Below are 20,857 nucleotides of genomic sequence, written 5' to 3' on the forward strand. Positions count from 1 at the left end.
CTCTTTGCGGCCAGGTGTCTCCGCAGCTGCCCATTGTGGCCACGACGCCTTCACGTCCAGTTATGTGTCCCCCGACATCTCCCCGGGATGTCATGGGGGTCCTCACCCGGGCAGATCCTTCCACTCTTAAGCCTCCTGGGCCTCCTGGTCCCGGGGGCCTCCAGCCACGCACCCTGGCCCCCAGGAGTTCTGGCAGTAGTCCTCCCTTGTCAGAGGGCGCGGCAGTCTACCGCGCCCCACCCCTGACACTAAACCACCGCAAAGCGGTGCGTCAGTCCCGTAGGTGCTCCGGGCAGCGTCACGCCCGCAATAGTCACCTACAATTATAACCGGGCAGGCCCGCAGCCAGAAACAGGGTCTCCACAGGGCTGGACAGTCCCTGCGATTGCCGTGACACTGGAGACATGTATGGGGCCGGACCAGCGACTTCCGGTTTCCAGTCCCGCTGTTGTTCGACTTGCAGCCGGACTCGGCATTCACTTTAGCCCCCGGCTTGGAGGGCAAGTAGGCTGCGGGCTGAAAGGCGGTGTAGCTCAGGCCCCGACATCAGAGCCGGCCCAGAACCATCGCGGGGGCGTCGCTCCCGTTCCGCCGTCAGATGTCAGACTCAGGGCTCAGGATCAATTACAGGATAATGCTGGATGTGGCAGGGGTCTTAGGAGCCGAGCGTTCACGTGGCCATCTTGGTCCCGTGCGTGGCTCCTCCTCTCGTGAGTCTTTTTTAATGTTCTCAGCAAGGCCTCATCTTTAGACCATACTATTGCTGTTATTGCTTTGGACACAGAAAACGCTTTAGATAGGATCGGATGGGATATTATGTTTCATTCATTAAGATGGGTTGGTTTTCCTCCTAAATGGATTGCTTTGATTTCTCTATTGTATTCTGGTCCCAAAGCCTCGATTTTTGTTAATGGTAAAATCTCAGATTATTTTCCTATACTTAGAGGGGTATGATAAGGGTGTCCTTTATCACCTCTATTGTTTGTTATTGCATTGGAACCTTTTCTTAATAAATCAGATAGGATCCTCATATCTCAGGCTTCCAATTTGGTCCTCATCAGGTTAAAATGTCTGTTTACGCTGATGACATTCTCCTATGTTGATCTAACCCTATAATCTCTTTCGCTCCTTTACTTCAACAAGTTGATATATTTTCTCAATTAGGATATTGACTTAATACCGATAAGTGCGAAGTCTTGCCTTTAATTGTTCCATGTCATAAGCATCTTATTGTTCACAGGTTTTTCGTGGCAATCCTCTAAACTAAAATATCTGGGCTTGTGGTTTTCTTCAACGATTTCTGAGACATTAAAATCTAATTTTGACCACATAATCAAAACATTAAATGATACTATTGCACGTTGACATGCTCTCTTCCACTATTGATGGGGTCGAATTGATTTGATTAAAATGATGCTCACCACCCTGATATTATATATTTTCCATGATTCCTGTAAACATCTCTGGGTATTATTTCAAGAAAATTGACTCTCTCTTAACAAACTTTCTCTGAAAAGACAAACCCCCACACATAGGTTTATCCTTTTTAAAGAGGACAAGTCTAATGGAGGTCTTGGGTTTCCTGACTTTAAAACTTATCACACTGCCTTTTCCCTAAAACAGGCTGCCCGTTGGCTCTCCTCTGAACTCCCCTTTGTGGATTAAGATAGAGAAATTTCTTATTTCCCCTTTTGACTTTCAAGAAATGTTTGCTTTTTCTACTACGGTCTCCTATCATCTCCCACTCACGTAAACCTTCAGCTCCTCTTTTACCATCGTCTTATCCCTCAGTTTCTTCTTATCAGCAACAGCCCATTTTGCATAATAAATTATTACAAATTAAGAATCGTACCATATACTGGAAGACTTGGTTGTCTAAAGGCTTGGGTTTGATATCTCAACTTCTAGCTGACGATCAACCCTTAGCATTTATTGATCTCCAAACACAATTTTCTTTACCAGCTACCTTTAATTCACAATATGCTCTTTTACGTCCCTTGCTCATCCAATATCTTCTTACTTTACCACTCTCTTCCAACCCCCCCAAAGTATACTACGCTTTTTCGAATATTAGACATTTCCCATCTGCATCCACTTTATACAAAGCGTTACAATTACCGTCAGAAAGGCATAAAACGAAGCTTTAGTTACCATGGGAAAAAGACTTATTACAATGTTGGCCAACTAGAACATGGGATAAATTATGGCTTAAACTTCACAAAACCTCTCAAGCTGCAAACACCACTCAGACTATTTATTTTGTTCATCAACGTTTGTTATTTACTCCAGCGACTTTAGCATCTTCTACATCAAACATGTCTTTTACATGTTGGTCATGTTCCTACTCTATTGCTGGTTTAGAACACATGTTATTTGAGTGCCCTCCTATCCATTTGTTTTGGCAGCAGGTTAGGACCCAAGTCACAAACATTTTCATGGTTAAGGTCCCTTTTTCTACAATCAACATATTTTTAGGTACTCTATCACCCAATGGCCTCAGTCACCATCGAATTTTAAGTTGTTAGAACTAATGTTAGCTGTTGCTTTTCACTTAACCTCAAACTGGAAACAAGCAGATAAAGTCAATTTTAGATCCTGGCGGAATGCTGTGTGTTTTCACCATAGATTAGACACCAATTATGTTTCTCCTATATCTCTGGTGATTAAGAGGGATCTTTAATGGCTCCAATTAACTACATATTTATCCTTTTCCACCTCCTCTGATCCTAAAGTTACTGATGTATCAGATGATGTATAGAAGCCTCCTTAATTTCACCTTGTTGTCTTTTCTATAGATCATTAGATGATACTTATGCTTTTCGATTTATATTTTGTCATTTAGTTTTGCTTATTATTATGCTTATAGTGCTTAGTTATTACCATTTCTTTTTATTCTTGACATTATAAGTAATTGTATACTGTTCCCTACCCATTTGCCCCTCCCCTTTAATTGTTTATATTATGTATAATTCTCTTGCACACAGCGTGATAATTATAATTTTCACATATTCTTGTTTTTCTTATAATCTTTATGTTAAATAGGATTTATTATAATTCATTGTATTGCTGTTCCCTTTATTTTTCATGGTGATCTTAATAATCTCAAACAAAAACAAGCATTTACAATGCAATGGTTTCGCCTTTTGAAAAGTTTGAGCTATTGGCATTGTAAATGACAAAATTTGTATTTATGTGTTGGTTTTGAAAACAGATAAATAAATGGCATTGTCATTTACAATGCCAATAGTTTAATCTCTAGATCGAAACTTGTAAACAGCTACTCCAACCGGAGTGTTCCGGCGCTAGAGGTTCACAAATGACGGCAGCCAAGGACGACTTAACTCTTAAAAAGGCATGTTTGTAGCGGTTTCTTAAAAAGGTAGTCTTATCAGTGGATATCAAAAGCACTTTTGTATGTATATTGTCAAAAACTGCACGAAATACACTAGCTTGACTAATCATTTCACATGACAACTACACAATAGCACTAGCTGTACCACAAACCTTCCCTTGATCGCAATCACCAAATTCAGACCATTACTATCTCGACGACAGAAAAACACAGAATTCCCTCTCAAAGAAACTCAGCCACACGTAGACTCTGTTTACTAGCTGCATGGAGCTTCTTACCAACAGGAGAGCCATCTGGGTTGTATGCACCAAACACGAACATACCGCACACGGACAGCGGGAGAGGGGCGGGAACGGGCCCACGGAGAGCGGGAGGGGGGCGGGAACGGGCACACGGACAGCGGGAGGGGGGAGGGGGCGGGAACGGGCACACGGACAGCGGGAGGGGAGCACTCACCTGGACTTCTTCCGGGGGCAACAAAGACAACACCACGGAGACACAGACAGGGAGACAACATGAGGCGAGATAGACGTAGCACAGAAACAACGTAAACATGCCGACAAAAGCATTCCATTGGAAAAGACATGAAACGGGGGCAACAGAGACAACACCACGGAGACAACATGAGGCGAGATAGACGTAGCACAGAAACAACGTAAACATGCCGACGAATGCATTCCATTGGAAAAGACATGAAACGGGGGCAACAGAGACAACACCACGGAGACAACATGAGGCGAGATAGACGTAGCACAGAAACAATGTAAACATGCCGACGAAAGCATTCCATTGGAAAGGACATGAAACAGGGGCAACAGAGACAACACCACGGAGACACAGACAGGGAGACAACATGAGGCGAGATAGACGTACAAAGGGAATAGATATTCGAAACAAAATGCTGCTTACCAGATCGCAAATACACAGTACTTCCTGGCAACTTAAATCTCGCAGCCCACTCCAACAGAAGACACTTCGAAAAAGATAAAAACATGACCGAAAAAAAAAAAAAAAAAAAAACGCCCACCGCCGCATGACGATCGCAAGGGGGCGGGATGAGTAAAAATCGCGGGAACGGCCACGAATCTGCTCCGGCAATGACGGACATATCGCTCTTCCAGTGGCTAGCCTCCATTTATGGAGCTAGCCAATGGAAGAGAAGGCGGGACCAAAGCCAGTACTGTTCTAACATTAGATTTCGCCTGCGCGAACGCTGCTGCGCAGCGGACGCCAGGCGAAACCTAAAAAGTGAAGGAGGGGGAGAAAGTTCAAAGACAAAGAAGGAGAAAGAAATGGGAGGTCTCAAGAGAGGGTAGAAGAGAGCGAGGAAGAAAATGAGACGCCAATATAAAGTTAAAGAGACAGACAGAAGGAGAGGGCACGAAAGAGCGAGAGAATGAAAGGAAAGGGAGTGTGTATTACAATTGGGGCAGTTGCAGAAGTCGGACTACATGTCTAACTAGTAATGCGTGACAACCTTAGCCTGGCTTTTAGCCAGCAGCAAGTTGTGTTCTGTGACTTGTAGTTTCACTTTTAACATATACAGTTTGCTAAAATATTAAAGGTCTGACTGAAAGTGCCATATACAGTTTTTCGGCTATCAGAGGTGCAAACGCGTTACTGAATTAAAGGGTGCGCTCTTTTAATTCTAGACAACTTTAGTGCCTGGATATCCTCACGGTTGATTAGCCGCTATACACGTCCTGATTGATTAATTGTAAATAGAGTCTCTTAAATCTCTCCTCCTGAAGCTATGCTTAGGACTTGATGGCTAGAGTAAACAATAAGTGTTCACTAAGTATAACCGGTCAGCTGGTCCGTTCTGGGCCTCTTCTTTTTATTTATATGGCACTTACTACCCCCTTACGAGGCGATACATTTGGAAACTAAACACTGTATCCCATAGAAGTGAATTTCATCTCCATATTTCCACAGCCTATGGCCTAGGCAGCGCAAACCTTGCAGGGGGAAGCATGCATGGCTTAGAACTGCATTAAAAATGTTAATTCTCACAAACTAGAAAGATAGCTCAGCGGGAGAATGCACCAGCGGCGGAGAGCAACGTGCCACCTTCCGCCACGCTTAAAAACAGGCGAGGCGTACAGCATATCAAAAACGAATGGGCCAGCCTGGTTGCAGAGGCTATCCAAGCTTACAGACTGGACCACTTCCTTACCCAGGCTCTCTTGAGACTGAGCAGATCCCCACTATACGGGAGGATTAAAAAAATGTCCCATGTTTAGGGTGACCAGATGGCTCCATCACGTGACACAGGGATGGATACAATTCCATTCCTGGACTTTGCTTCTTACGTTTCAATGCAAAAGGTTACGCATTTGCGAGCGTTTAAGCTACTAGCATTGTAAATTACAATGCCTTTTTTTAATGTGTTTTTAAAAGCAACACGTATATAAAAGGTATTGTTATTTTTAATGCCAATAGCTCAAACTGTTGCAAATGTGAGACCACTTTAATGGTAGCTGCGCCCCTTTCTTTAGATGCTGCTCCCGTATTCAGGTTACAGTGAGCACCGTCTAAAGAAACGGGCGATGCCAACATGAAAGTGAAAGTGTTTATGGGGTGCTTTCGCCCAAAGTGAATTTTTTTATTTTTATTTAGAACGGTTCTGTAGAGCAGTTGCTTTAGTGAAAGCGGCCCACGCTGTTAAATAAATAAATAAATAAATAAATAAATAAGAGTGCCCGCTAAAGTGAAAGCGGACCACGCCGTAAATTAAATAAGCAGGGTCGCAATAGTTCCAGTGGATCACACTGTAATTTAAAAAAATTAATTTCTAAATGCGTGCGGCGAAGCAGTGGGTGGAATAGCGGAAGATCATTAAAGTAAGTAGTGCTCACAGACTTATAAAGTAGACCGTGTAATGACAAGTAAAAAGTCCAGTCGTTATAGGAGGTTAAAATGCAGACAAGGCGGTACCAAGAAGGGACTATTAAGCCTATTCACAAATGAAAAGCAACAATTTTGCAAGCAGAGTAACCGGAGCCAATAGAACAGATGGGCGGGAAATGGGCGAAGCATCTATGCCATACCTCAAGACAGCATGCCTCGCTGAGCAGAGCATGCACTGCCCAGGCTCGACCTAAAAAGCGGTTATGCTTATATACGTTATGTGTTTAAGGACTTATTGTCAAAATACATTTTTCTTTTGATTGACAATATAACACGTAATTCAAATAAGCCTGAACTGATGTTGAGAGATGAGCTCATACACCCTGCCTCAACTGAAAGTGCCAAATTCATCATTCCTTGCAGCGTACCAAACAAAGCCCCATATTCCTGTGAGCCCACACATGGTGGGGGTACTATTCCAACCACTCCAAAAAGAAAACCCACTCAGGAAAGTTCACTGAGGAGAGACAGACTCATACACCCACGACCCCCAAATAGAGCATTAGATTAAAGTGCAGCACGTTAAAGGGAGGCAAACTCCCACCTTTCAACGCGCAGCAATTGCAAATTACCTCAGAGTGCAAGAAGAGGCGGGAAAATCACCCCCCCCCTCACTTTGTCTCACCTCCACCCTCATAAAAATCAAATCCAACGAAACAGAGCAATGCTTTCTTATTTTCCTCTTATCCCGGTCAATCTGCATTTCGTCCGGTAGAGCACCTTGTCTTCTCACTCGGCCACACTACAACTTTGTGTCTGCTTCCATTTCAGTCAGTGTTTACCAGAAGTTAGGAATGGCATGATAGCCCAAATCCATCCACAAATTGCCTAAAATAGCCCAATAGTGCCTCTCTGCTATTTCTTCACATTTAACATTCTTTGAAGTCCCTGGCATGATACTTAAATAGACCTTAAAAAAATAGTATATATCCACATCTAATGTGACAGTTCTGTCGTTGTTCATTTTAATTATCAGTCAGGGATCATTAAGGCAGGTCTAAAACACATTTTAAAGCACTATGACATTTCCTATTTACAGTACGTACTGATAAAGGGAAAAATGCTGACTTTAGGTGATGTTCCTTATTTTTGTACCTGCTGAAACAAAATGGTGGTCATGCCAGGGAAAAACTGCCCAGGGACCCTAGAGGATGTCGGAGTTGTAGTGGACAAACAAAAAGTAAGAATACAGCACAAGTGCACTCAAATAATCTAATTTAAACCCAGTAATCCAATCAGAATTTTTTTTTAATTCAAGTGTGCACCCTGTAGGGGACTCGGTCAGCCGCCTTAATACATAAGTAATCAAAATCAGCACGGATACATGTCCGGGAGCTCAAGGTGCACTACAAAAGTGTCACTTTATCCAAAGTGTACTTGAAAGTAGCAGGAATACTTTGCATGTATTATATCATAAAACTAGTAGTCATAGGCTCAAATATTAATTTAACAAAAAGTGCTCAAAACATCCCTAAAAAATTACAAACGTAAATGATTAACCAAAATCTGCTTTTATTCAGTCTTCAGCAGAATTTCTTCAATGCAAGCGTAATGATGCTTTTCTCAGCATAGTTAATCTGGTAACAGTAGCACTTTCATTTCCTAATGCATTTCGGGCGAAATTCTGCCCTTCGTCACGGGAATCTACAACGTTAATGAATACAATAAATATCATAAGCATATCTTGCTCAAACTTAAATAATCATATTAATGGTTATGGTGCTCATCCAGACAAATAAACAGGGACTTCAATTATAGCTCGTTAAGTGATGAAGGAACCTAATGAAAACAGAAAAGTGTACAGAAAAGTATAAAACCCGGACATTAAGAAGTGAACGCAAAGTGGTGAAATGTGCTTACCAGGTGCGGAGCATTATGAGTGGCGTAACCCTTAGCGTTAGTTGTGAAAAGAGTCTATGTGAACCTTAACCTGTGAAAGTCAAATCCTACGAGACATAGTACCTTAAAAGGTATGCCAAGTTTTTTCAAAAACGAGGAATCTCGTCAAAAACTGATGTCAACTGAGAAAATAATGGAAAAATAAGATAAAATGCCAAGATGACTAAACCGAATTTCCCGAGTTTCGATCTAGGGTAAAGAATTACCTGGTGGTTGACGGCGAAAAGTCGAAGTGTGATGTTAAATGGCTATAAGATAAAAGGGAAAAGGGAAACTAACGTGAGTAGTAGTGGAAGCATCAGGGTGAAGTGGAGTACTCTGCTGGCTCTGTTGGAGCCCCACTCCAGGACTTCCGCTGTACTGGGTGCAGACTGCTTCTGCGTAGGCTGCTCTTGCACCGGAGCGATTAAGTGCCTGTACTCCATACCGGATAGTACCGGCCTATTTAAAACAGTGCTCACTTCTACCCCGGTATTTCTTTCACTCCTCTTTGCCTCCTTCCTCTCCTCCACTTCTTAGAAGTATCGCCTCGCTTGTAGCCCCTGCACCCCCTCAAGTACAGCCCCCCCCTCCGTCCCCCCACACCCTCCTTGTCTGAGCCAGGCCTCCACCCCTCCCCCTCTCCTCGTCGCTGCCTGCCAAGCCTGGCCAGGAACCAGGGTTCGGAGGGGCGCACAATACAATGGGAATCCCCTCGGCACCTGCCCCATTGAAGGCAGAGAAAAGCCCATACACCCCGCCGGACCCAGCTGCTCCCCCGGCTCCATGGTCAGCCGCGCAGCCGAATAAATGGGCGTCCAGTGCTCCGAGAGGCCCTTTAAACGAGTGGCTAGGCGCGCCTCAAGGGCGGGGATCAGTGCGCTGTCCCGGCAAGCGCTCACTGAAGACACGCTTCTGTAGCGCAGCGCTTGGACGGCCGCTTACGTTCAACCATTCGTCCGCTCTTCAGCATTTTATTGTTTCCAATAACATTAGATTTAAAAGGGCTAGTCTGATAACGGATCCAGTGTGTGTCAGTTTACCTCACCTACCTACCAACCGAACCGATTGATTAACAATATATTTCACCCCCACTTTGTCTTTCGTTTGTTCTGACTCAGTCGGTCTCTCTCGAGCAACCCCCAAGCAACTTTGACTTATTTCTCCTTATTCTCTCTATCTATTTAACAAGCGGTCACACTGTCTGTCTCTCTTTCATCGCCTTTCTCTGTTGCCACATTTACAGACACACACAGCACAAACAACCACTCATAGGTACACAACAGGCAGAACCATGCATCCACGCACACCACACAAACCATGTACCCACTCACGCACGGCTCCGGCTGGCATTCTTTGTGTATCCGCTCCGTTCCCAAGTCCATGGAGCTGACGTACCGAAGGGGTTTGCAACCACGAAGCATTCGGTCCTCCAAATCGCAGACTTTGCCACTGCAAAACCTCCAGGCTCAAAGTACAAGAGGTACCAAGAGTCCCAACTGCCTTTGTGACGCACTATGTATGAACTGAGAAGAAGAGGGGTCTGTGAAACGAAATGTATCAAGGTTTGGAACTGCGAGTTTTATCGTTAACGTTTTGACATTGGACTCTTCAAAGGGTGGTACTCCACCTGCAAAATGGAAGCCTCTCTTGTATGTCTCTCCCTGGCCCGTGATTCCACCCACATGACTCTTTTGCTCATTTAAGAAGTGGCGTTTAGTGGCAGATAGCAACAGTTAGCCTTATCAGGTCCCGGGCCGGCAGCCAATCACAGCGCGGCCTGGGGAATGACGTCACGGGGGTGTCCCGGGCCGGCAGCCAATCACAGCGCGGCCCGGGACACACGGCAACAAGGGGCGGGACTTAAAAAAAGAGTCAGAAACGCCCACGATTCGCGTTCTGACCGGGAAAAAGTCATTGACAACGATGTCTTCCAATGGCTAGCCTCCATTTATGGAGCTAGCCAATGGAAGAATGGGCGGGTTCAAGTCCCCCATACTGTTCTAACATTAGATTTCGCCTGGCGAAACGCTGCTTCCGCAGCTTTCGACAGGCGAAACCTAAAAATGACCTACTTGTCACAGATTCAAATCTCAGCGGGTCCACTCTACCTTTCAATCTTCAGAGGGCGATAAAATGAATACCATTTAGTTGGGTAACAATAAATATCTGTTATTCAGCACCAAGATAGCCTTCGGGGTGCTTGTGCGCTTTACAAATGCACGTTATGTTATGTAAATGTTGGATCACAAAAGAAGAAAATAATTGATTAAATGGGCAAGTTGCGAGCGAAGGGTCTACTGCAAGATGCACAACAAGGCTTAGGAAACATTGAAGTGGCCAGAGCATGGGGCATATTGGTGGATAGTGTATCCAACCCAGAAACTGCTACACCTGAGGGTTCTCCACTTAGACCGCCCTGAGCCGCATAAACTAGTGACAACCCGCCCTCACAACTGAACATAAAGTCCCCATCACACTAGCCCTGTACATGCACCCTTCGTCTTGTGCCTCATTATATATAATTCTCTTACATTATCTGAGGGGGGACATCTTCAAATCAATAGGCAGCATTGACTCAAGGGAGGGGAGGCAGAGGGGTGGAGGGAGGGATTGAATTGTACTGTTCGTAAATGATGGACGGATGAATAATGACTGTATAGCATCTGATAGTTGATGTGTAAAACCTAATAAAATCTGTTTAAAAAAATGTTATGTAAATAATGTTCATGTACATGTGTGTAAGTACTGAACTATGAAGGTTCAGTAGGGTTTCAAAATTGCACAAATTCTATATGGTAGTATCTTCTACACATTAGGCTGGCCAACTAAAGAGGAGCCCTTGAAAGGTACAAAAAATATCAAACTGAATTAATGTTGAGAGTGCACAAATGTTAAATGTGTCCTTTTCTGAAAGTTTAAAAAGATACTTTCAGGACCTATTATCACTTAGTGGCTTTTATAGCCGATTACATCAATTACATTTCACAAGTTAGCCCGTTTGTTCTATGTTTCCCAAAGTGTGGGTCGCAAACCACTAGTGGAATGCAAGTTGATTTTTGATGGGTCGCAAAATTACAAGCAATAAATAAGGATGCCTTTGGATTATGTATTTATGTTGTCACATCTGCTGCACTTCAAGACATAAGTCAAATCCCAGGCTATGTCTTCTGGCAAATTGCTGCATTATTTTTTTTTTTTATATAACATGAAGGAATGGGATTTACAAATTCATCTCACTTTGTAGTCAGAGAAAGTAAGGTAAACTGAATCACGTGACAATCTTTCTGAGGTACAGGTGTGTAAAAGGAAAGTCTGTAGGATGTAATCCTTTGTAATACACATAAAAACGTAAATGCCTGAAAATGAACTGTACACATTCAGCAGTTAGGAAAGCAAACATAAACACATTTTTTTGTAATTCTGAAGTGTGATGGAAACAAAGATTTTAATAGCATCAAAACAAATCAAGATACAACACTTGGTGGTGCACAAATGATAAATATTAACTGAAACCTAATTTCCACACATTTTGCTGTCTGCAAATGACAGTGTGCTACTACACGATGCTTTTGTTACCTTACAACAACAACAACAAAAAAAACACCAGTCTCAATGCCATTATAGCAAAGTGGGTCGCAAAGGTTTGTTTTTCTACAAATTGGGTTATGGTTCTATAACGTTTAGGAACCACTGTGACAGAGGCTTTTAGCTGTAGATTCTTCACCTTTTGAATATTCTCCAGGCATCAGACTACATCCAGAAACGTTTCCACAGTACCTCTACATGCTGGAAGGTGGTGCTGTGCAGCTCCACAATGATGACGTGCCACTCCTGAAGTGATGAGCGAGGCCTATAGAGATGCCATCCCTGTGTGCTGACATTTCCTTTCTTTCAGAGTCTCTAAACCAGTGATACTCAAGTACGGCCCAAGGGCCGCTTGCGGCCCTCTTGACCTTTACTGCAGTCCCCCTGGTGAACGAAATCACAAGCTACTGTTTAGTTGCTCAGCACTAATATTCAGAAAAAAATGTTTAATAAACGGGCAAGCATTTATTAACCTACAAAAAATATTTTCCTATTTATTACTTTTTTTTTTACCTCCTTACATAATCCCTGACCCACCTTATTCTCTTCACGATCAACAACATGACCCCACCTCTTCCCCCCAAAAACACCAAACGCATGAAAATATCCAGTAACCTTCACCTTATGCCTCCGGGTGACCTGGAGACTAAACTTAAACCGAAACTTCAACTTGCCCCTCCCTCACAAACTGCTAATGATCTTACTGAATACTACAACAAATCCATCATCAAGGTCCTTGACCAAATTGCCCCTGCAAAATCAAAATCTCAAAGAATCTCCGCAAAATCCTGGTTTAATGCTGATCTCAACATCGAGAGTCGTGCGCTCAGGTTGACAGAACGCACTTGGAGACAACATCCCTCCCTCCCAAACCTTGCCCTCCTCAGATCGGCTCGGGGTAATTACAAAAAACATATCCACAACGAAAAGGCCTCCTTCTTCCACGCCCAACTCGACCGAGCTAAGAATAGACCTAGGCAACTATTGAACATTATCAAAAATCAAACAGCTTCGGCTCCCCCCAAATTGATTGCCACTACCAAAAGATGTGAAGAAATTGCCAATTTCTTTTCTGATAAAATTTCCAAGATTGATCTTTCCTTTGCGGTTACTCCCCCACCACAGGGCTCCTCACCCCTACATACCCCCCACCAAAGTCGCCTTGTTCACCTTCGCCCCCTCCAGACTCTGTTCTTCTCCCGCACTCGGCCGACCCCCTTGAGCACCTCCTAACCAGCCCTCAGCACAAAAATAACGCATCTTGGCTTTACTTCTGCTCAGTTACTGAACGAGAAGTCCTCAACATCATCTCTAAACTTAAACCCTCCTCTCATACCTTTGACCCACTCCCCACCAACCTCGTCCAATATTTAAAGTATATAATCTCAACTTATTGGACTTCCATCATCAACTCCTCCTTGGCCTTCGGCTTTGTCCCTGTTTCCCTCCAACTTGGCCAACTCTCTCCCATCCTCAAAAATGCTACTGCTGACCCTAACGACCTTAACAATTTGCGCCCGATTTCCAACCTGCCTCTTCTTTCCAAGGCCCTCGAAAAATTCATCCTACAACAACTGGACAAACATATCAACTCATTCAACCTTTTTGATACATTACAGTCTGGCTTCCGAAAGGGCTGTAGTACAGAAACCGCAATGTTCAATATTGTTGACAATATCCGTCTTTCCCTCGACAAGGGAAAGGCTTCCCTTTTCATCCTCCTTGACCTCTCCGCTGCATTCGATACTGTCAGCCACCCTACCTTACTCAACACCCTCAAAGATCGATTTGGCTTCAATGGCACTGTTCTTGAATGTTCTCCTCCTTCTTTCAGCACAGAACCCAGCAAATTAAAATCAGCAATTGCCTCTCTAAACCTATGCCTGTCTCCCTGGGTGTTCCTCAGGGGTCTATTCTCTCTCCTGCTCCATTTAACCTCTTCATGGAGCCCCTCATTCTAAAGAAAGCAGGTATCGACTACCACCTCCATGCTGATGACACCCAACTTTACTATAAAATCAAATCTCATGCAGACATTCTGCACCTAAATGATACTCTGACTAAGATTCAACAATGGTTCCATCACAATCTCCTGAAACTCAATCCTAAAAAAACTGAAGTCATTCTCTTCACCCCCAAAAACAACTGGCTCCCCATTCTACACTGGCTCTCTGACCTCAAAGCTCTCAACTGCTCCTTGGCCTCCTCGAACTCAGTTAAATCTCTCTGAATTAGCATTGACCAAAACATCAGCCTTTCTCCCACATAAAAAACGCAGCTAAAGGCGCCCTCTTTTCCCTACATCACCTCAAGAAAATCAAACCCTTCATTCCTGTTGATGACTTTAAATCTGTTGTCCAATCATTAGTTCTCTCCAGATTATACTATGGTAACGCATTGCTCTTCGGAACACCCAAAGTCCACCTAGCTCCTATCAAATCTGTCCTGAACCTCGCGGCCAGGCTTAATTCCGACTGCAAGAGGTCCGATCACATATCCCCCATCCTCAAATATCTCCACTGGCTTCCTGTCGATGGCAGATCCAGCTACAAGACCGCGTGCATTACACATAAAGCCTTACATCTTCAAACCCCACTGTATCTCTCACAAAGACTTCACAAAGCGGGCTGCTCTAGAGATATGAGGAGCACCAATGCTCTTTTACTGGTTCCTCCTTTGGTTAACAAGAAATCTACCCAATTACGCTCTTTCTCCGGTAGTGCACCTACAATCTGGAACTCTCTCCCCAAAGATCTACGGTGCAACCCCTCATACTGCAGCTTCAAAAGAGATCTCAAGTGACACCTTCTCCTCAAATACTGGGATCCTTAATGCTGTCACCTTACAATTTTCTCACATCCTGCCCATTAGTATGTTATGTTTCGTATCGCCTTATGCCTGACCGCTAACCCCCTCCTCTCTTCTTCACACATACCGCCATCCTCCTTCGTCCAGCCCTCATATTTTCACTGCATACTCCTCCATGCCACCTCCTCCCCTTCTCCCTCCATGGCTCCACCCCATCCCCATACCTCTCCCCACTCCCCCCTACAAACCTCACTGGCTCTGATATCCAATGCATGCTTAATGACTAAATGTTAAATTTTTTTCCTTGTCTTTGTATTTATTGTTCTGTACATTTTGCTCATATATTTTGGTCTTCCATTTTTGTACTAATGTAATACTGCATAGTGAGTTCACTCACATACCCTGTAAAGCGCTCCGATACCCTTGGGTCTAGCCAGTGCTATATAAAACCGATTAAATAAATAAATAAATGGAAAACACTACTGCCAGTTGTTTTTGACCATTTTTTTCCACATCTTGGCAGATAGTATGATGGGGCTCTGGTTCACTCATGTTCCTGGTTTCTCGTTTCTGCTGCTGAACAATTCAAAAGTAAATGACCTCGGGGAAGATGTTCTACTTTACCAAGCAAATCACAGGGAAGGAAAAGCATGGCGATACCCTACGGGCACAGAATTGAAAGGATGCAAAAGTGTTAACTCTGCCACTGTGATTTGAATGCATCTGTTCAAAGCTCTTTTTGCTGAGATGATGAATTGCTTACTAATGCAAGGTTTAATAATCTAGGTTTTTTCTGATGCTATAAGACACTTTGACGGAAGAAACATTAGCTCTGTATCATTTGGACTTTTTTTCAATATGGAATTTTACACTACAGGAAAAACATCTTTATTCCTAAATATGCTGACATTTGTAGGTAAGCAGAATACATTTTATACAAGTGGCGTTAATAATTACAGACTCCGATCTATCAAAAATAAGTTGGTGGTTGCCCTTCGTCACACATGATACCTTTGTCAGGTTGGCTGACAAGGGGTGGTTAAAAGAGAAATAGATAGTCAGTTTCTACATTGATAACAGAGGTGAGTAAAAGGGAACATATACTAATTTCCTAATGAGAAGCTTAGTAATGCCTAACAAAATGTTGATTGCTACAGGTCACACCGAAATGCTACTATATAAATTCCATGTGCACGGCTCGCATAATCTTACTGAATTAGATACATCAGATGCGGTGGTAAAATAAACGTTGGTATAAAATTACCAGTTTGTGTGATTTGATTAATATTTTGGTATACTTTTATAGCCCTTTGAGTACAAGATTAACAACCTAATTTTGGAAAGTTGATGAAGTCCTCTAATATTTCCTTTTAAGTCGCATATCTCCATATGTAAAAAGAAATATTGTTTGACTTTATCAGCATCTAAAACTCAGATTGTGGTTTTTAAACAGATTGCAGAGATACGGTTATTGTTTGTTACCTAAAATATCCCCAGTAGGGCACCGGCATTTTCCTTCCAAATTTAAACCGCTTGGACATCTAATGCAATCCCAGCCATCTGATGTAACGCCCTACAGAAACAGTGACAAAAAGACAGGAAACATTTTAGGTGAGTTAGTGAATACTCCACAGACATGTTTTGCTTATTTATTGATACACTTTTTAAAAGTGAGAACATTACTTTTTCAGCATCAGATAGCACATTAGTTCATCACAGAAACAGACGCACAACCTATAATGTAAATAAACAATAGATCAACAGCAATTAAGATATGCTTGTTCACATTCAAATATTGCCTCCGAAACAAACACAGCCCATAGTACAAAGTATGAATTCTTGATTGTGAGGACGCAAGCTTGCAGACCTTCAACCGCCTCCTTTTCTTTCTATCTGTGATAAGTCAATCCCTGGTGTGTTTGATAAATATCTACCGCTTGTGCGCCACGTCTAATGGTCCAAGGGACAGCACCAACTATCCACTCCCTTAACTGCTCCTTGCGTTGTTTCCCTCCAGCTACCAAATTGATGAAAGACATTAGACAATCAGTGGGGACGTGACATGGGTGTTAGAAGTAGAGTGGGCAAAAAACTAGGAGTACAAGAAGCAATATGGTCAGAAACTTCTAATTACTTTTAAATTGTTTGTCTTATCTCCCTTTCCTTCCATGTTTCTTGCACTGGCATCACCAATACACACTATATGACAAAGCATATACAGAACGGGCTTTAGGATTTTGTTCTTTAGCTATTGGCTTTTTTCTTTTTTTTTTGAGGGGGTTTAGTATGATATATTTCACATGCTGCAGGTCCTCCCTCCTCAGGCCACACCACTCTTTTCATATATTTTAAAGAATAATTATGTCATTTAAAAATAGGGAGGGTAACGGTAAAGCATGCTAAGGGGTTTACAGGGTTAAGGGACAAGTAGAGCTAAATGGAGGTAAAGGTTTTTCAAAGTTCAGTTGTGGGCAGAGGTAAAGGGTGGTAAAGATTTTTAGGATTCAGGGGGGGATTTAGGTAAGGAGTTGTTAGGGTTTGGGTAAAGGGAGGTTTTCAGAGTTCAGGGCAGGCTAAAGCTAAAAGTATGTAAGGGGCTTATACGGTTGAAGGGAGGAAGAGGTAAAGGAAGGTAATGCCTAAAAAAAAGGAAAAAGGGGGGTATGGTGTGTGACTGAGTAATATATATATATTTATATATATTTGTGGCACATGCCACATCCACCAATTTGGGAGGGTGCAGGTAGGCGGGTGTGATCCCCGCTCACAATTCAAAAGTAGTCAAACCTTGTTTGATTTACAAGATAAGCAGCCTGTACACAGCAGGTCAGTTTCAACTATTTTTATTGGCGACGCGTTTCAACCCGAACGGGCGTCGTCACAGCCTAGATTCAATGTATTGTACTCAATTTCCCATAAAAAGCAAAAACAGCGATGAACATGAAGAAAATACTGTACATTAACGGCAGGAACAAATGCATAATATGCACTGGTTCTAATATTCAAGGTTTCATGATTTCTGAAAGGTATCCTACCATATTATAGGATAGCATCACAAAGTAATTAGAAGACAATTTAACTCTGCCTCCTTGCATAAAACATCAATCAATACAACACAATCTTCAAAGTCAGACTGAATGTTATATGAAGAGGAGGAAGTTTTTTAAATGTTTGATGTCACACCACTTATTGGCCATGTGGCCCATTCAGTATGATGCATTCCCATGCTACTTTGACCAACTGATGCATATTAAATGTTTTAAATGTTAGGGATCATAGCCAAGTGGCTGACTTCGCTGCTGGTGCTAAGCCATCCGGCCCAATTCTTTGCAGTTAACATCACAAACCATACAATTGAAAACAAGCACTGGCATAGCCAATAGGTAGGCTGTCCTGTTTTCAGTTTCTATTTTTGGTAAATTCTGGTGGGGTTTTTTCAGTGTTTTCAATATCTTAAAAAACAGTTGTTATCAGTGATTACACATTTTCACGCCACTAAAAACAACAGTAAAAGTGTTTTTCCGGTGTTTATGGAACGTCGTTGCTTGTTTTCTGCAATGAAAGAACATGGTATATAGACAGTGTACGTATAGTGTATATGAGATCCAAAGAGATTTTTGCAAATTAATCTTATTGTAGTACACCATATAAATAAAATACTTCTTCAATGAGTCTTTGGTCATGTGCGCTTTCCTTCCCATGTAAACTTCTGTGAAAAGGCCCTCTCAGCATTCATATCCCCTTGGGCTGAGAATCGTCAGCTAAGGGACACAGTTGGGATGACTCTTTCTTTGATGCCACATAAAGCACAAAATGATAAATATTTGCGTTTTAGTTCCTGGGCATAAGAAAACAGTGAACCAGAATGAACTAAAAAGTCAATAGCATCATTAACTCTGAAGATTGTAAAGATGCTTTCAGCATACCATCTAACAAGTGGCAAGGATCTCCTACAGGGAATCACTTCAGCTCGGGTATCAACTTTGACAGGTCATCACACACATTTTTTTATATACGTAGCTGAATCACAACAAATACAAACAATATCACTCTAATCTTTGTTGAACTTGGAAAGAAACTTTTTTGCAGAGCATAGCAAGTGACACTGCGTTCCATGTTTTCCAAAAGTCTGGTGTAACGTTTTCACCACTATCCCAGATGCTTGGTGATATATATATACTTGTCACTATACCTTGCATTTAATGTTTAAAGCCTGAGGTGTTGGCAATTCACCTACTATCAATACTGACCCAGTAGAAACTATGGTCTGATGTATTAATGGTTTTTACCCATTCTCTGTGGGTAAATGTGATGACACATATTAGGAAAGATTTTTATGAAACTAGCCATTTTACCTATCAGTGAAAGAATCAATTGCAGCCAAAATATCAAATGTGAGTTTGATATGTCCTGATTCTCTACAGTTTATAAAATAATTAAACTAAACCTAAAACGTGAAACTAAACCCTGCATCTTTAGACCAAAGGCCATAAAACGGAAAAAAGTAAAAGGAAGAAGAAACAATATTTTAGTGGCATCCCTAAAGAACAAAACTCAAGCAGAATAATGTTAGCCAGTCTTTCTTATTGCTAGCTTGTATAACAAAGCTACATTTTATTGACCCCTTCAGTAAGAACAAAATGACTCTTTCACTTTCTGTTTCCTTTCTTTGAATGGCATTTAGTTTGTGGTTGTGCAGGTGTTTTTTCAGTGTTTATATGTTTTCACCGGTGAGGGCTATTTTTCTTTCAGTGAGGTTTTATCAGTTATTATAGGTTTAAACCTAAAACCCCACAGCCTACCAATAGGTCTCGCCTTTGGGACCTTATAAGTGTTTAGCCATGCAACAGTTGATGTTGTTGCACCAAGGATATTGTGCGCATAACTAAATACTTATAAGGTCCCAAAAGTGAGACCTATTGGCTATGCTAATGCTCGTCTTGTATGTTTACTTTGCACGCCCTGCGGAGGCTTTCCTTTCAATCCAAGTGTACCAGCCTCCTGTTGTGTGTGTTCTTGCACGACGTGTAATCTCCAAACTACATTCTTTGCTGTGCCCAATGCATTGACATAGTCAGAGCCCACACAAAGGCAAGATGCACCTCTATACAGCAGTTTCAGGCACTGCTAAACAATGCTTGAGCACTGTGGGCTCACAAAAGCATGCTCAGACTTGGGAATTTTGTCACTTAAATGCCTAGAAGGAGTAAGCTTTTTCGAAGCAGCATCGATGGTGCCCTTTTAGAGGTTTGTAAACTGTTCCTCTGCACATCTTGCAAGAAATCACTTAGTGTGTGCAGTTTTAACAAAAGGACATGAGAGGGAGGGTGGGAGCGAGAAAAGCAACAGGACAGCAGAAAACGCTGTGATGTGGCCAGCGCTGGGCATCTCATATCGCTTTTTTCATACGGGAATGCCTAATACGGACAAAGGGAGGGTAAGAAGAAACACAGTTGGAGTGGAGTGGTGAGGGAAAAAATACGGCAGAGTGGCAGTGGAAAGGGAAAGACGACAAACTCAAATTAAGTTAAATGTTAACTGCACGTACATCAGAAATAATGCGCATCTCATCAAAAAAAGAATCGGTAACATGCTGATTCTTAGTATGAGGCGCTTGGGCACATGGGCTCGTAAGAATACACACGTGCAAGGTTGGAGTGGAGTGGGGAGGAGAAAAAACACAGCAGTGTGGGAGTGGAAAGGGAAAGACGACAAGCTAAAATGAAGATCAATGTTAGCAACTGCATGTACATCAGAAATGGTCCGCATCTCATCAATATAGGATCAGTAACATGCGGAGTCTTAGGATGAGGTGCGTGGGCATATGGGCTCGTAAGAATACACACTTGCAGGAGTAGGGCCATGTACTGCCACAGTTCAGGCACATAGACCACAGGGCACGAAAGTGAAAGGGACGAGACCAATTCACAAATTTACTCTAATTATGGAGGAAAAAAATTGAGCAGCTGGAAATTTTGTCAGCGCAGACAACGCCTCCCAGCTTATTAGGAGACGGGGCACACAGTGCCACAGTATACCAAACTGTGGCTCCCCAATTAAATACCACCTTCCCATCATTTTAGAGCAAGGGGCTGGGTGCGAAGAGACAATATGCAATAATTATGTAATGAAATTGTCAGCCCAACCAATTTGCATTTGATTATAATTAAAACTTTGGGTGAGGCTCTGGGAGGGATCTAGGATTGCACTGGTTGTGACGGAACTTCAGTAGCAGCTCCGGGACTTTTCTCACAGGGGCAGTGAGTGGAGGGAGTAGAGTGGGGGCAGCATTGATTATTTAAAACAAAATGTGATTGCAGC

General features: G+C 42.5%; 1 protein-coding gene across 1 annotated transcript in view; it reads right to left on the reverse strand.

Moving 5' to 3' along the window:
* TMEM67 (transmembrane protein 67) overlaps positions 1-20,857 on the reverse strand; it is a 989,409-nt gene that overhangs the window by 902,102 nt on the left and 66,450 nt on the right. The window contains exon 3 of the mRNA XM_078687042.1: positions 16,019-16,109. Coding sequence (XP_078543168.1) covers positions 16,019-16,109 — 91 coding nt within the window. The remainder of the gene's footprint in view (positions 1-16,018; positions 16,110-20,857) is intronic.

Source organism: Lissotriton helveticus, chromosome 4_1 (genome assembly GCF_964261635.1).
Source record: "Lissotriton helveticus chromosome 4_1, aLisHel1.1, whole genome shotgun sequence".
Classification (NCBI taxonomy): domain Eukaryota; kingdom Metazoa; phylum Chordata; class Amphibia; order Caudata; family Salamandridae; genus Lissotriton; species Lissotriton helveticus.